This window comes from Neurospora crassa, linkage group III (assembly GCF_000182925.2).
Source record: "Neurospora crassa OR74A linkage group III, whole genome shotgun sequence".
Lineage (NCBI taxonomy): Eukaryota > Fungi > Ascomycota > Sordariomycetes > Sordariales > Sordariaceae > Neurospora > Neurospora crassa.
Genome location: NC_026503.1, coordinates 1,649,597 through 1,666,058, shown reverse-complemented (window position 1 = coordinate 1,666,058; position 16,462 = coordinate 1,649,597). Strand labels below are relative to the sequence as shown.

Below are 16,462 nucleotides of genomic sequence, written 5' to 3'. Positions count from 1 at the left end.
TAGTTCAGTTGTTGATGAGCCGTTGATAACCTATCTGGGTTGAAACTGACTCTGGCGATGGAGTGAAAGATAGAACAAAGTGAAGGCCAAGGCTGTGCAGACGGGTTTACCATACCTGTGCGCGGTGACGGAACGAGCGAAACTTCCTCGACTGAGAGGATGTATGTCGGAAGGAAATGAGCTGAGACTGAGTGACTGAAAAGAGACAAGGGCGGGAAGATCAAGGACTTCGTGTGCGAAAAAGGAAAGAAGCTGAAGCAATATCGGCAACAAACAGACGGGTACCTGCTTCAACACAGGCCTTCCTTCCCACCACCTGACCTTCTCCCCTCATCCCGTTACGTGCGTTCCTTCCCTTTCAATGAGTTTGGCGTTGAGATCCAGCTGCAAAGGACCGTGACGCGTTCTTTCACACCAGGTAGAGAGAGGTACGTACTTGAGCTTCGTCTTTTTGATCCCAAAGATTATACCGCGTTCAAGCGCGTTCAGCCGTCTTTGAGAGAACCTTGATGGCTTAAGTGACGTCTGCCTCTGGAAATTATTTGCTATCCCCCGTGAAATACTTATAAGGCAAATGAGAACGCAACTGTAGCTAAGCTTACAAGGCAGTGGATGTCAGTCGGAGCACTGCTTGAGTGGCGTTTCCGGCCATCAGAAAATGTACTCATGCATTTCTGAGACATGCTGGCGATCGCGAGTACAAGTAAAAATAAGAAAAAGAGATCTTGTGGCTACATGCAGGAACTTCTGTGACACTACCTTGGTGAATTAATATGGAGAAAATCGAGACCACTTCAACGAACCCACCAAGTCTACATTGTATACGCAACTCACGACCTTGAGGTAGAAGTGAGGATAGAGAGATTAACATTTTTATGCCCATTCGGAATTAACTATCAGTCTTGTAAGGAGATTTGCTATAGTATTTCTTGAACAAACTTTTGAGTTCAGCTCGCTAACTATGCGCCAAACCAAAGCTCATTCATTCCCAACGAGAAAACGATCAAAGAAAACAGGAAAAGACCAAGAACAAAACCCAACTAGTCCGTTCGCTCCTACAGTCCACCTGTTCTGCCTAGAAACAGCGTCCCTAGTCCTGATATCTAGTACAGAGGAGGGTAATGAGAAAGGAAATAAGGAAAACTTAATACTGAAATGGTAAGGCAGAAAACAGAACGTGTGAAAATTCGGCAAGTAAAACAGACAACGACAACAAAGCCAAGAACTGTAGTAGAACAAAGGTATCAGAAGCTGAAAAAAGTGAATCGAGTAGGAGATGAATGTCTGCCGCCGCACACAACAGCGGCGAAGACGTGAAAGGGTTATTATAAAGCGGTAAGGGCGCCGTAGCTAACGAGACAAGGTGAGAAGGAAAAAGATTTCCCACATGGGACCAGCAACCGTGTTGGTGTTGCGGATTATTAGAGGCTTGCGCCAGCGTTTGTGCGCGATTTGATCCTCCTTCATGCCGTTCGGGACCAATGCGAAACCGGATTACCAAACTTGTCCCTCCATCATTGCCCAATACCACCACCATGCAGACGCGAAATGCCACAGCTACCCCAGAAGAATTATCAAGGAAACCCTTCAGACCCCCACCCCCTTCGCGCCGATGAACCCTGAAGCCATTGAAAAACAGAGATTGGAAAGTCCCTCTTGAAGGGGGAAGAAGCGACAATGAAATGCTGAAAGCAAGGAAACCGAACAATGACGAGAACCCAAAACCGCTCGAAAAAGGTATATGCCGAAACCCCACCCTCACAAACCATAAATAAGATCGTCAACTTCGTCACAACTAATACACGCTGTCCTCATCGGCCCCTTGAGATGTCATCGAAGGGGTCGTGACACTGGGGGATGCTTCGATGTCATCCACATACCCGATGAGGGCTTGCTCATGGAGGCGGAAGGAGTCAGCCATAACACGGGTGATGCTGCAAACAAAATCACGTTAGCCGAAAATCGTCAAATGGCTGTCCTCGGGAATCACTTACCCCCAAACAACGACCTCACCAAGCATTGAGGCCCAGAGTCTCGCGACAACAGCGCCAAGGTGGCCGTCAATCTTTTCCTGAAGCCCCCTCGCAAACAGCTCTCGCACACGCTTGTACATGACCTGCTCCTCTTCCGTCGCCTGCTCCTCGTCATGTTCCAGACGATAGAGCCAGAGGCTGAGAATGATCATGAGGTCCATGCCACCCAATGGGTGCTCGATACTCCAGTTTGTAGGCGAGGTACGAGCCACCCAGCGGACACCAGTATCGACCGCAGTCTCAATGCAGTCATAGCAAACCTGAATGACCTTGATCATCTCACCTGAGCGTCGTACCCGATCCCGGGCATTCGACATGGCAGCGGCGACCTCGTAGGAGTCATGGTACCGGAGGGCCTCCTGAACCGTCTTCAAGTCCACCTCCAAGCGAGCACGCGCATTACGATACATGGCCTTAGCGTTAAAAATCAAGGGATGGCCCGTTTGGGGCGTGTGCAGGGGAGCCGCTACTGTCTCGTGCTCGCAGAACTCTAGAGATTTCTCCCACGTCTCAAGGGCGAGTCTCAGCTTGTACTCGGTCACTACATCCTGCAAAGCCTCGGGACTCCTCTTGTGATACCAAACTTCCAAGAAGAGCGCATTGATCATAACACGCGTTCCAAAAGCGCTGTACGTGAGCGTCTCGCCCTGGAAGAGGTTATCGTGGGCCACCATAAATGTCGGAGCGGGAGACGCTTCGAGATGCTTTTGCCAGGCCACCTCATCAGCAACCTTGACGTTCCAAAGGAATTCGGTGGCTGGGAGCTGCAGGTCTTCGAACTCGTTGAAGTTGATGGCCGGAGTGTGGTTGAATGTGAGGGTGAGAAGACCGAAGAAGATGTATACCGCATAGTACGTACGCCTGCAACCTTCATCCTCAACCCACTCGGCGCGTGTTGGGGGGCGTCCTTCACGAGCCTCTTGGCGAAGCTTGAGCTCATACCTGTTGCCAGCAACCATGTTGGCAAGAAGGCTTTTGATTGAGCAAGCCCATTCCAATCCCTTGGGGTCACCACTCCAGCTGGCAAAAATCATGTTGAGAAGAGAGCTCTGCATGGTCCAGAGCGGGCACTTGCGCGAGCTGAAATTCTCCTTATGCTGAAGGAATTGGTTCACCAAGATCTTCGAACCGATATGAAGCATGTACGCATTCTCTTGATCAAAAGCATACAGGGCTCCGATCGATAGTAGAGCGAGAAGAAGCGGTGGTGAGACTCGGGTGGGTTCGAACGAGGCTGGGTGAAGGAATGGTAGATGATGATGGAACAAGCCGAAATATGTCGCGAGGTATCGGTTAATCGACGGTAAGCTCGGGACGCGAAATCCTTCTGGGAGGGCATGCTCGGCATCGTGGGCGCGGATGTTGTCCAGAATCATGTTCCTCTCCTCATCGCTGTTGATCTGAGGAGGGGGAGGCTTCTGGCCGGCGTGAGCCTGAGTGGCATCCACAGGAGTATGGGTGCGGTGCGGCAGGAATGGCGACTGGGGAGTGGGGGTGCCGTTCACCGAAGGCGGGAGCGACGAAAGGGGGAGCCCGTTGATGTGTTGGCCGCCCATGGGGGCCATATGGTTGGGATGTGACGTATCGAAGGATCCGGGACCCGAGATGACCGAGTGCGCTTTCGAGTCGTGAGAGATGAAGCTGTCCCACTGGGGAAGACCGAGCGCACCGTTGGTAAAGGGTACCGAGGGCTCAATAGTCGGGGTGCTGGTTTGCGAAAAGGACATGGTCCCATTGCCATCGTAAGGTGCGCCATTTGCTCGCGCCTGGGAGGTGGCTTTATGTTGAAGGTCAGCAACGAGCATCGCAGCGGTTTCCACATCAAATATACCGTCACTACTGGCTTCTAACTGCTCAAGAGCTGAAGTGTCAATGTCCATGGGGGTTTTGGCAGGCCCGGTGGCAGGGCGAGGAGCCGCCTTGGGACCACCGCGACGCTTCCCGTCGCTGTGAAGAGGTATGCCGCCATCTTTGGCGTGGACTGTGCGGTCGTGTCGGAGAAGGAGATCACGTCGTACGAAGGTGCTTCTGCACTTGAGACACTTGAATGGTCGCTCCTTGGTGTCTGCCAGTGTATGTTAGCGCGACTGTTTGGACAAAAAAAACATGAACGAGAGAAGTGCTTCGAAAGCAAAGAGACGAGTATTGGAAAGGAGAGGAGAGGAGAGGAAAGGAAGCGTACGTGAACGTTCGTGGCGGCTGCGGTGTTCGCTCCTGCTGAAGGCCCTCGCACAAAACTGGCACTTGTATTTTCTCTCTGGCTGTGTAGCGCCTGGCGCCTTTCGTGGTGTTGATGCTGATGTTGGTGCTGGTGTGGTCGTTGCAGGCGCCGTCGTAGGCGCGACAGCCACGCTTGCGCCTGGCATTTTGGATGTGGGGGATGTCGGTTCTGGTGGTGAAGCTGCCTCGCTACCTCTTGCGGATGGCTCGAACTGCTACAACGGGATCGACGTGGACGGCGACAATTAGGTGTGGTGGTCGGAAGTCCAGTTGATCCTCACAGAACGATAGTTGAGATCGCCTGACTCCTTCGCTCGCGGGCGCTCCCGTAGGACTTAAAGTGTGTCGACGTGACTCTGTGTCGTGAAGCTGCTCATTGGTGATATAATCATGGAAGAAGAAACCGTGGCGGATGGTGAGGGAAGCCCCTGCCAATTGAATTGCAGAGGGGTCGTCTTGCCGTGGGAAGCAAAGACTGTTCGGCGGATGCGGTTGTGGAATGCCGACCTTTTGTCGTGGTGGCTGGCGTGGGTGGTGGTGATGGGGATGGGGATGGATGCGGGAGGGAAAGCTGGAGGGGTTTTGGAAAATGAGAAGAGGGGGAACGGGGTAGAAAAGATGGTTTGCGCAGAGAGGGGGGACAGTTCCACGCGCAGTTCCCACGCCCGTTTCCCGTTGCCTGCACTCCGGCTGTACTGCACTGGGGCTGCGAGTGCCAGTGAGGTGGACGGGAGGTGTGCCAGCCAAAACTGAAGTGCAGTGTGCCAGTGCCAGCACCGTGTGTAAACCAGCGAGCCTAGACCGTGTGGGGGGTGGCCCTCTCAAGGGAACGAAGTGGAAGTCAGGTCGTAGATGGAGGCCCGGTAAGTAAGCCAGGTGCCCTGCAATTAGGTAGGTCACCCTCGACAGGCCTCCTTCAGATGTCGTACCTTACCAGTGTGCAGTCACCGCGTTTTAGCACCCAGAACCCCCCCGACCCGACGACGCCCGCTACGAAACCGCAGGTGCCAAACATTCGCAAATTTTTGCAGACTCTCGATTTGGCCTAGCTCGCCTGATCGAGGGGTGCCGAAAGGTACAGGGTACTACCTCTACGGCAGGCTTGTCTCCCACGTCCTCCCTTCCGATGAGCAGTCTACAAATAAATGGGCAAGATTCCCTGGTCTTTAATTCCAGTGGTTGGGACGGGACAGGATTACCTACCTACCTGCCTCTACCTACTAAACATAACACTTTCCATCCGGTCTTGCAACCTAAGTCGCAAGGAAGTTAAATCGAGGCACTCGACATCATGGCCTCGCCGCGAGCAAAAGATGTTCGAGGTGAAAGCCAGCAATGCTGGGACACCTGTTTTCGCGGGCTGCCCACCTTGCCCACTTGCCCACCTTTTCCAGAGCGGTGAGTCTCGCAAACTGAGGTGCGTCACAAGTCTGAGATGAGAAAGGCCATTTCCCTTTCTTTTTTGTGTGTCTGTTGTGCGCTCCCAGCAAAAAGGCGCCGGCTGTGACTGGACAGCTGTTGGCCGGTCATGTCTCGAGTACCTCGCCAAGGTGGGGCGGGTTTGACATGTCGACCAGAAAAGGGGAAGGACCTGAAGGCCGGGATGCAAGGCGCGGGGCAGGGGCGTCTCATCGATAAGCCTAAATGTTTCTTCTGGCGCAGCTTTCGCCGACAGCATAGCGCTATGCCGCTCTGCAGGTACCTGGCCAGCTAACGTGTCGAAGTGTGTTGCTTCGTGTTGCGAGACCCGTCATCAAATTTCTTTGACCACACAGTGCATCCAGAAACCAGTTGGCCAGATACAGATCTGCCCTCCCAAGCCCCTCCCAGAGCAATCTCATGGATCCTCGTCATCCCGCTGCCGCTGAGATGTCCGTCGTTATTTGAAGCAGCAGTCATGCTGCCATGCTTCCATGGTGCGGTGCGTGTTGCCGGAGTATGTAATGTCGAAGTGGGACATGCTTGAAGCCCGGGCACTTGGAGCTGCCGCAGCTTGTTCAGCCAATTCCAAACTCGCCCTGGCCATTCATACAATCCAGGTACATTATGCCGCTTCCCCCTCCATCCAGGGCAAAAGTTACGCTCGGCCAGAGCGGAAGTCATGCGGGCGCGCGACACCGGCGCGGAAAAGTTGATTGTCAGCGACGGCACGGTGGAAGACAGACTGGAACGCAAACTTGGATTGCGACACCTCACCACCGGATTTACGTTACATACAAGTACACCGAGATAGGCGAATTTCCACATTGCATATTTCAGCAGATCAACTGGGAACCCGAAATGCTGGCATGAATCTTCTTCTCCCACTGACACCCGCCTGACCCGGGTCTCTCAACTTGGGCCCTGGCTCTGGGCTGGGCCCCGCAGTCCTATCTGTGGTTCGTGGTTGATGATGAGTTGTCTGGCGCGCTGCAGTCACTGACCGCCATATCGTGATTAGGTACCTACCTATGCCAGGACGTGTGCCCGGGCGTAACGGGCATGCCTCTGTTGTCTTTGTGACGAGCAGGGTAGAGGGGCGGAGGGCTTGGGTTACAGAAGCCATTGAAGATGCTAGAAATCAGTGGGTCAGGGCTGCTGTTCCATCGCTGTAGTGTCCCAAGCCCAGCCGGAGCATTTTGTTGTCGAGGGAATCCGAGTTCCATGTGTTGGCATTAAGTCGTCCGTAGGGCACCGCAAAATATCAATGACGGGAGCTATGCCGTTGGATGTCGAGAGTCGACAATTTGTTTCGCGGGGCTGCTGCACCACCCACACTGTAACAGAGTTGGAGAAAGCATGTAAGGCGCGTGTACCTACCGCGGAACAGCATCATGTTCCATGCCGCTCCTCGACATGTCCAGTCTCGACCGACGTCGCTTTCCGGGCACCCTTTTCTCTACCAGGACATCGGTTTTTCGAGACGAGGAACCAGACATCATAAGACAACTTCTAGACGAACGACTAGCAAACTGGGAGCTGTCGTACCCAGGTACATCGAGGTCGCAACACGTTTTCAAAAGTTAGCAACCAAGACAACCCCTGGCTTGCCCTGGTTGACCTGCATGACGGATGCTGCTGCTGCAATGCCCGTCGTTCCATTGTTGCACTGTCAGTCCAATCTCCAAAAGTGAGGCTGGGTCCGAAGCAATGAGGAATCCCAACGTTCTTATCCAATTGCTGGGTCTCCGTGCCACATCTCGGACCCCACGACGTGCTCTTCAGCCACTGGCAGGATTGAATATCGATCGATTCAGTGTGATATCTCGTGATCACAGCTCTCGGGACTCGGAGGTTATCTACTTTGGGCTCTGTATGTAGTTCTATGTCACGCAAACCGGCGAGCAGGCAAAGCTTCTTGTTACCGAACAGCTTCACACTCTTGCTCAAGAATGTACATCGGCTGTGCTCTCTGGAGTTCTGGACCTCCGAGCTTTCTCGCCGTCAAGGAGGGGTCTACAACCCATCACACCAAAGGTGGCCCATGACGGCTGGCGGGATGGCGGGGGCGACAAATCCCAAGGACAGACTCCAATTCCGAGTGGATGTCATTGAAATTGAGGGGTTCGAGGGGTAGGTTTCCCGCCGGGCAGCGGTGCCCCTCGGCTCGTCTCAGCTCGTGTCTTGTCATCGGGTGTTCACCTTGTCACCAGTCTTGCCAGTCGTGCCAGTCAGCTAGCCGGGGCCTTGTCCTTCCCGGCTTGACCTTGAGCGGGCGGTGTTTACCGACGGATTCCCCGCTACTTGTAGCGATTATTGTGGGTTACCGCAATGGTTGACAGTGGCACATGACCGACCTTCCTCGGAACCACTTTGTGCGAGATGCTGCGATGGCTGACTCGATGCGGCGACAATCATTGACAACAGGGCCAGCCCATAACGCAACAACGGCGAAAACGCTCATGCTTGCGCGAAGAAACAAAATCAACAGAGGGGTTGTACAGTAGTTGCTTGAGCTCCACTAGGAGTACAATGACCCGCGTGTCTTCGCCGTTTATCTGCCCCGCGTTTTTTCCCCATCTCACAACGCGCTGGAACAACATATTTGCACTGCGCGAGGGGTCAGAAAAACACCACGAACTACTTCACTGCAACAATGATGCTGATGGTCCAACATGCGGATACAAAGACAGTGTCCCAAGATCTTCACAAGCACTGTACACTGCATTACCCAACCCCCCAGCCAACGAATCGGACACTCCTGGAAATGCGGACCTGGGAATGAAAAGAAAGAAGGAAGATGGCCGACAATTTCAGCTCATAGCACATCACACTCCAGCGACCAACCTCAGCAGCCATCCTGCTGTTTTGTTAGTCGAATATTGCCAATTACAAAGGCGTGCGAATGGTGTTTACGAAGTTCCTTGTCGAAAATTAAGTTACACGGATGATTATGACTTCAGGGCTCTGGATTAGTGTACCAAAGAAACGAGAAATCACATGGGCATTCCCACTCGTATGGACATCGACGATCCATCACCACGCTGTACGGTTCCACAAGAATCCCGTGTTTGCCATCAAAACAACGAACACGGAGATGGAGGTATCGTGGAAGCCGGCGGCGACCAGGGCAAAGGCGACGTCTGTGGATTCGCTCTTACCTTCCAAGCGGCAGATCCGACCAAGTGGCGGCTTGGCGGCTTGGCGGCCTGGCCAACGAGATCCCAGCAAATCCGGGGAACATCGCGTTATCGCTCCCACTTAGTGTACTTACCGCAATCTCGCTGGCCACACTGTACAGCACGAGACTGACATTTCAACTTGGAAGACCAAGATGGGTTCATGAGAGGGGCTCACGAGGGGCAAGAGGGGCAAGAGGGGTAGAAGGGGCAAGAGGTGTCACTCTCACGTCAAAGAGACCATCATGTTCACGTCCATGGAAGACCACGAAGCAAAAACATCAACAGCCAGCCAGCCAGATGAAGAGTCGGTGATGGATGGCTGCACCGCAAGTTGTTAGAGGTATACAAATTATCCCACTCTGACTGACTGTGTTGACGTGGGCCGCGGAACGAGAAGGATTGGGTAACGAGAAAGTTTTCGAGATTAGCACAAGGCATCGCAACCGATGGCTCCGAGAAGGGCATCTCCTTTGGGATATTTGCGCCCATATGCTGCCTCGAACTCCGGGATTGCTGCAGAAATGGCACCGGCTTTGATTGCCGTCCGTCGTTGCATTTTCCCTTCCTCCCATTTTACCGCTTCCAGTGTACTGTGTAAGTTCGCTCACTTCAACGCAACAATGTGGAACTTAAATCCGGCCTTCAAGCCGGCGTCCTTGGTGGGTTGCACTCACATGGACGCTCGCGGGCAGACCGCGTCTGGCACAATTGCTACCTGCTTTCGTTCTCCAATCTTCCCAGATTGACATTGGACCAGCAGCCACCGCAACGACGGTCGACGACAGCACGCAACAGCACACGACACAAGACGACGACAGTTGAGAGTGACTTCGAGGAGGGGTACCTGATCTGCCACTAGAATACGGGATAGAGCGCCATGGATGCAACCTCCCCAGCTTCTTCGAAGAATCTTTCCATCGGTCCACTAATAAGGTTCCCGAAGACCAAAAGCGCAAGCGCAACATTCCCGTCCAGATGAATGGAGAGGCTGGTGTGCAGTATCGAAACGCGTTCTCGAAAACCAGTGGGCAGAATGCTGCCAGTCCTGTCGACGGGCCAACCATGGCCGCGCGCCAATCGGGGGACCATCTTGACTGCGTGGTACTTCCACTCATCTACACTACACGATGGTGGATAGCGAATCGCGACGAGCAGTTTATGCTCTTGCTCTTCCCAGAAATCATTAATTTCTTCATGCCATGCCATACACTTGGAGATTGAACACCCAGGCATGGTTGGCAAACCAGATCAAACGGCCTATGTGATTCATTCAAAGGTAGGCTCGCCGTCGTACTATTTTGGGAATTGATTTTGCTCAATCGTTTGTCAAACACGGCCATTTCCCATGCGCCAGAGGTGATACTATTTCAGCAGTCTCTTCTTTTACCCAAAATTCATCAGCCATCACCATTTTCGAATGACAACAGCACATGGAAGAGAGAATAGAGAGAAACAGTGCAGCGATATGGCCAGCAATAACCCACCAGCTCGCTGCTCGCTTCATCTTCCGTTCGCGAACACAAGCCCCACCACCACCCGCACGAGTTCCGGTGTCAGACCGCAGACGGACACTTCCCCCCACTGAAGAGGAAACCTCAGCCCGCTGGAAATGGGCACCGTGAGCCAATCCTCGTGCCTTTTCAAGTGGGGAGGCCGCGGGTGGTTTCCGGGGAGCTCAGAGAACGAATGGGTTCAAAGACATTGGATCCGCTAGCTTGGGATCGTTTTCCCACCACGAGAGATCCCTGTTTACTGGGTTTGAGCTAAAGCACGTTAGGGTAACTTCGAAAAAAGGGGCCCCTGGACGTCGATTGGCTTGTCATAAATTCCTTATGAGCTTGGCACCAGGAACAGAGAACACAGGTTTCGTTGTTTCGTTTGTTCGGGTTCTTTTTTTCATCTTGCTCTCTTCAAGATGCATTTCATGTTCAGTTTACATACAACAGGTGTGCATTTTCAAAACATGAACATTGTGATGAGCACAAGACACTCTGCAGCAACACTACCAAAAGTCTTGAAACACCTATTACATGCTTTGATATTGTGCAGTGTGTTGTGTGTCTGTCAGTCCTACATACCTCTACATGCTCGCATCACAGTAACCCCGTCATTTTACATTTACATTATCGCCAACTTTCTGCTATGAAATGTCATGCCATGCTTGCCATCCCACCCTCCCATCAAGGGTCCCCCAATTTTTTTTTCATTTTTCTCCATGTGTCTTCCCCTCATCATCTCGTTGTCCACATCATCCTGCTTTCACGTACTGCTTCGGGGTATGTAAGTTTCGAAAGGAAAAGAAAACCCCCCACGGTATCTATACTACCCCGTACGTATGTACCTGCCACCCGTTTCAAGAAACATCGTCATCTCCGTTTACCCCTCCCCTCCCCTTTGGGCTCCCCCTCCATCATGCCATCTAGCCCGTCCTTTTTATTTTCCTTCCCCTGACCCGGCCCGCCGGTCGTGACTCGGTAATTGACCGGACGGTGCGGGACGGGATCCACGTTGCAAAGAAAAATAAAAAAAAACTAAGTGCTCCGTTCGTAGGGCTCGAAACGCCAACGTGATTGGCACTGTTCAAGTGCAGTGCAGTGCAGAGTGGCTTCCACCGCTTTTCCTTTGTTTCTTCTTTTTTTTTTTTGTTGTTCCTTGCATCTCTATACTACACTACATACACACCCCTTGTCGAACACGACACTTTGGTGTCTCGTAAAAAACCATCAGTCTGTTGGTCTCTTGTTGTTCTGGAAACCCACTGGTCTGCTTCAAATGGGGTTCGTCATCTTTTTTTGTAGCTTTGGCCAACTGACGCGGGAAGAGAACATACATACCTGTACATGGGTGATCGAACGATCCAGGGTGGACCTGTGGACAGGCTGGGTCGACGAGCCGGTGGATGAACGGATGGAAAGAGATCGACAACTGAAGGGTGACAAGGTGGAGATCTTCGGTGAACCGTTTTCTCCTTGTAGGGACGTTTACGACGGGAGCGAAGATTGCAGTTCTGCAGTAGTATTCTTGACGTTTTTTACTTTTCTTCTGTCGTGCTTTGTTTCTTTCGTTCGTTCGTATTTTGCTCGTTATCTTTGTTCACTGTTGAGTGACCATGGCGAACTACTGCAGTGATCAGCCCAGCCTTTGAAGAAGGCAGCGAGCTACCGTTATAGGCCTTCATAAATCATTAAGTATATGGAGCTGAGTGGTAAAAGATGGAAAGAGAGCAAAGATCACATTAGAATCTGGATAGGCTCTTCATTAGGATTTTCACAAGGTACATTGTCCTCAGTGAGCAGCAAGTGTCCCTATACGATCTCCCAATTCAGACTCCGTGGATCTATAATAGTTCGAAAACCTTATACAGTCATTCAAGGAAGTAGCAGGCCCGACAAAACAAACTGACCCATAATCAGATCGATCTCGCCGGGGACATTCCACGCCCCTTGCTACTACTAGTCAGCTACCTACCTGTACCTTGCTTTCCATACCTTCTCGAAAGAGTCTTGGTTCCTAAGCAAGACATGGACTAGGTTAGTAAGTAGGGTTATTTACCTAGTTGACTTAGCGTTGATGTCTTTGCCGTGGGGTCAGTAGTTTTGTGGCATTGTCATGCCGGTGTTGGTGGGCGCGGAATGGGGGCTTCTGTCCCAAAATGGCGGTTGGAGGGTACGCAAGAAGGAGCAATGGTGGGCGAGTGCGAAAAGAGCGAGCAGTCAATTCAACTGCTCTCGGTCGTTCCTGCCCTCCGGCTTCCTCTTACACTACAGATGCGTAGATGGCAAGAGATACAGGCCTTGCTCCGCCTGGAAGATTACTGATTCGATCTGGACGCAACATAGGCAAGTACGAAGCAAAAGCCGTCAGCCTGATACATCTTCTTGCCATCAAACCGTCAATTCAGCTGTAGGTACCACAGTATCATGGCGAGATTCCCAAGCTTCGCCAGCGGGACTATGAGTGACCATGTATGGTACAATTCATCTGCTACGCTGTAAAGAACATGATCAAAAGTGTGGCTTTATATCAAAAATAATATACATCGATTCAGGCGAGTGCTTTATATTTCAACTGATACTATCTGAAGAATGTCTGGCTGTCATCTCTAGGATAAAGTGTTGAAGGAGACCACAAGTTCATCAAAACAGCTCAAGGCTGGATCAGTACCGTGCTATTGACCGTTCGAAAAGCCCCCTCTACTTTAGTAAGAAAGCCAGGCAGGCAAGGCGTGGCATAAACCTGACCGTGTAAAAACTTGCGGACACAGAAAACACAACTTGTTAGACCCTTTAAGTGACTGTCTCAGACCAGTTACCAGTGATACACAACTAGGTAGTCTAGTCTATACATCATGGAAAGGCGCAGACTCTGAATAGGTGTTGGGTATGAATGGGTTGAACACACCAAGGATAACAGTACTATCCTGTCATGTCCTGTCTCTTATCTCGCTCTCACCAGACATTCTTCCAAAAGACAAGTGTCACCCAGGTAGGGCAGTACCTAATCTATATTTCATCGCATTTGGAAACATCTCCCGTGTACTCATCAGTTAGATACCTACATACCCATTGCGAGGCGAGTGGCACCAGGGATGCTTAGTATTTTGCCTGATACGTTCCTCGTCTCCTGCTATATCTTCCTTAGCTACCTGCGACATTCAAGCACGATGTCGATGGATAACTTGATACCTAGAGTAAGGAGAGGCAGAACGTGGCCGTGGGGGGTTCAACAACAACAACAACAACAACAACAACAACAACAACATATTTGCCCGACTAGTACTTTGCTTCACAAGCACGTAAACTGTGCACGCATTGTTCAACGCTTTCAGTTTTCTATTCTCTTTCTTTAATGTACTAATTCAAAGTGTCAAGAACTCGTTGAGTGTCATGTTCAAGACGCCGCCGTACTTTCATGTTGTTTGCAGTACCGTCGGGAAAAACCCCACATTGTTCTTCTACGCGTACAAAACACGAGGAATTCTTTTTTTTTTTTTTTTGACTCTACCGGTTCGTTCTACGAGAGTTCTGTCATTGTCTACAGAAGGGCTCCATTGTAATCATGTTTTTTTATGTCGTCTCTACCCTTGCCCAATGGCATGGAGGTTTCTTGTACTTTTTTCTGGCTTTTATTTCTTTTTTTTTTATTTTTCACTTCAATTTTTCTTAAACATAGGTTTTTTTTAATTCTTTTTTTTTAGAAGAATATTTTTATATTTTATTCCTCACATTGTTCAATATCCTCCTCGGTTATGTCTAGGACACTTCGTCAACTTGTCTCCACACCTCCAGAGATAGGTAGGTACCGTAGACATCAAGGCATTGGAAAACCAGTTACTTAGAAATAAGATACCCAGTGCGTCAAGTCATGACCATGAAGCTGACTGGTTCCAACCAAGATGTTCTCGCCGCGCTCATTGCACGTTTCCCGCACATCAAAAAGAGGCCTCTCACTTGTCCCATAAGGGAATCTCGTCACACACCAACCCATCAACTTTTCCCTATTGCTTTATTTTTTTTATTTTTTTTCTCCTTCCAGAAAGTACGTGACTTTTTTGAATCTGCATGGGCTTTGGATTCTACTACATAACCCTCAGGTGCCTAGTACAGAGCCCCTTGCTTGCTTGCTTGCTTCCTTCCACTTGCCTCCCTGTCCGTCCTTCCTCAGCCTCAGCCTCAATAAGCTCATTTCTCTATATATCGTGTAACCCGACAATCTATTTCTTACGATCCTTACCGTGTCGTTTGTCTGAAACATGGACAATGATGATTGTGTAAGGTACCTACCTACCCAGAGCCAGACGTATCTGAAAGGCTTGAATTACGATGGGATTATCTTGTTTTTACCTCCGGCAATTAAATGAACGGTCTTTGAGCGGGAACGGTAGTTGGGTGAGTTACGAGGTATCGGACTTCGAGTGACGCTTCGCTTGAGGTACTGATTGACGGCTTAGATGGAAACTCGTCAGGTAGGATCACTATGATATTGGTGTCGCCTTTCTTCATAGTTCCTCCGGAGGTCTAGGCTCATGAGGCTTCTCGTCCAAGAGTAAAGGGACCGTTCCAGATGCTGAATAATTCTGAAGCAAGGAACGGCTCTTTCTCTTTTCGTCACCTATGTAGTAGTCATTCTCTCCTGCGGCCACTCCAGAGCCCACATGGCATCCGTCACTTTTGGTCTTGGCTCTTATTTCCAATCGTGCCACCCCCTAAGCTTTTTTGAATATTCAATCTCTCTCGAGGCCTAGAACCCGTCGATAGCCGTGGCCTTTCCCTTTTAAAGCAAAGCATCAGACGCAACCTTATGACTTTGGCTTCAGGGGCCATGGCGTGCATAACGTGGCAATGGAACAATGGAACACGCGGGAATGTGTATGGCATCCATTCATCGTAACGGACGCCAGGACACGAACTTCCTTAGTCCCAGCTCGGGTCCCAGCATTTGCTTCCGCTGACATTGTGATCCGTGATGATTAACTGGCCTTCCCTTGTCTGGTCTGGCCGAGCCATGAGAGCGGCCCTGCTACCGTCCCGACGTCTGGGGTCCCACGTTTTTTTCATCATGTAGTGGTTCGAGTCATCATCCTTGGGCCCCTAGTCGACGGGATGTCCGCTGCTTCTAGATGGAATGCCACGAGGTGGACTACCTCAACCTAATCTAATGTCCTCTCCCCTCTCCATCTGGACATGTCTGGACAGTATGCTGTGTAATTCCGGCGACACAGGTCCAACCCGGCCGGACCTCAGTGATTAGTCTGTTTCATCATACACTTTATGTGGGGGGTGGGGGGAAAAAGGCTGATGGAGGGGAAGAAAAAAGGTCTCAACTAGAGGGGTGTTTCCAGGGGAGTAAAGAAAACGTGGGAGGTGATAGGAAGAGGCCGAAAGTTCCTGGGTCCTGCCTTGGGAGCTTCCCGTGCATCTGGCTGACCTGCCTGATCAGAATGAGTGATGTGGTGATGAAGTTTCGAAGGACGGCTCGTTATCGACAAAGGGCATTGATAGACTTTGTGGGCTTCCTAATCAAGCAGTTGTCGTCTAATGGAGGCGCAGGCTTTTATAGTTGCGATATATTTTATGGGGGTGGGGGGCTCTTCATCTCCGTGTCATCTTTACATGTTCAGGGGTGGGAAGAAGTGAAAGACAAGACAGGGAGACGCCACGAGGGCATGTACATACATACCTAGTCAGCTAGTACCTGGTAGCATGACGGTCCCAGGCGTGGCCCAGCTCTTGGTATGGAGGTCGATGAAGACATTTCCAGATCTGGAGACCCTGCCCGGCTGACAAGCTTAATGCGTGTAACGGTTCAACGATGCCAGTGACGGATCGAGCAATGGCGTGCAACAGGGCAAATTAAGGGACGGTAGCTTACCGTACCCGTGGGGCTTCCACGCCTTGCACGGCTGTTGAGCGCTTCCATTTCGTGCATTTGTCCTTGTTTCCAGAAGGCGCGGAAGCATGGTGGAAGAGCCGTGGAAGGGAAACCCCCTCTTCGTTGTGGCCGGAGCTTGTCTTTTTGCGGTTTGGACTGCTGGATTATATTCGGTCATTTTAATTCCAGGTGATGACGCGAACAGCCCGAACGGCTTCCAGCGGGGGAATCCTTTAT

At 51.1% G+C, this 16,462-nt stretch overlaps 1 protein-coding gene across 2 annotated transcripts; it reads right to left on the bottom strand.

Annotated features, from left to right (window-relative positions):
• Positions 1 to 856: 856 nt before the first annotated feature.
• On the bottom strand, positions 857 to 4,939 carry NCU06503. 2 transcript variants are annotated; one of them, XM_011395623.1, is made up of 4 exons: positions 4,216 to 4,939; positions 3,865 to 4,098; positions 1,995 to 3,810; positions 857 to 1,934 (listed from the first exon to the last, which is right to left on the bottom strand). In XM_011395623.1, exons 1-4 carry the CDS (start codon positions 4,397 to 4,399, stop codon positions 1,796 to 1,798), a joined length of 2,373 nt encoding a protein of 790 aa, XP_011393925.1. In that variant the 5' UTR covers positions 4,400 to 4,939; the 3' UTR covers positions 857 to 1,795. The 2 variants fall into 2 exon arrangements, with proteins under 2 accessions (XP_011393925.1, XP_011393924.1); XM_011395622.1 differs by having other exon boundaries at positions 1,995 to 4,098; positions 4,216 to 4,914.
• Positions 4,940 to 16,462: the final 11,523 nt, after the last annotated feature.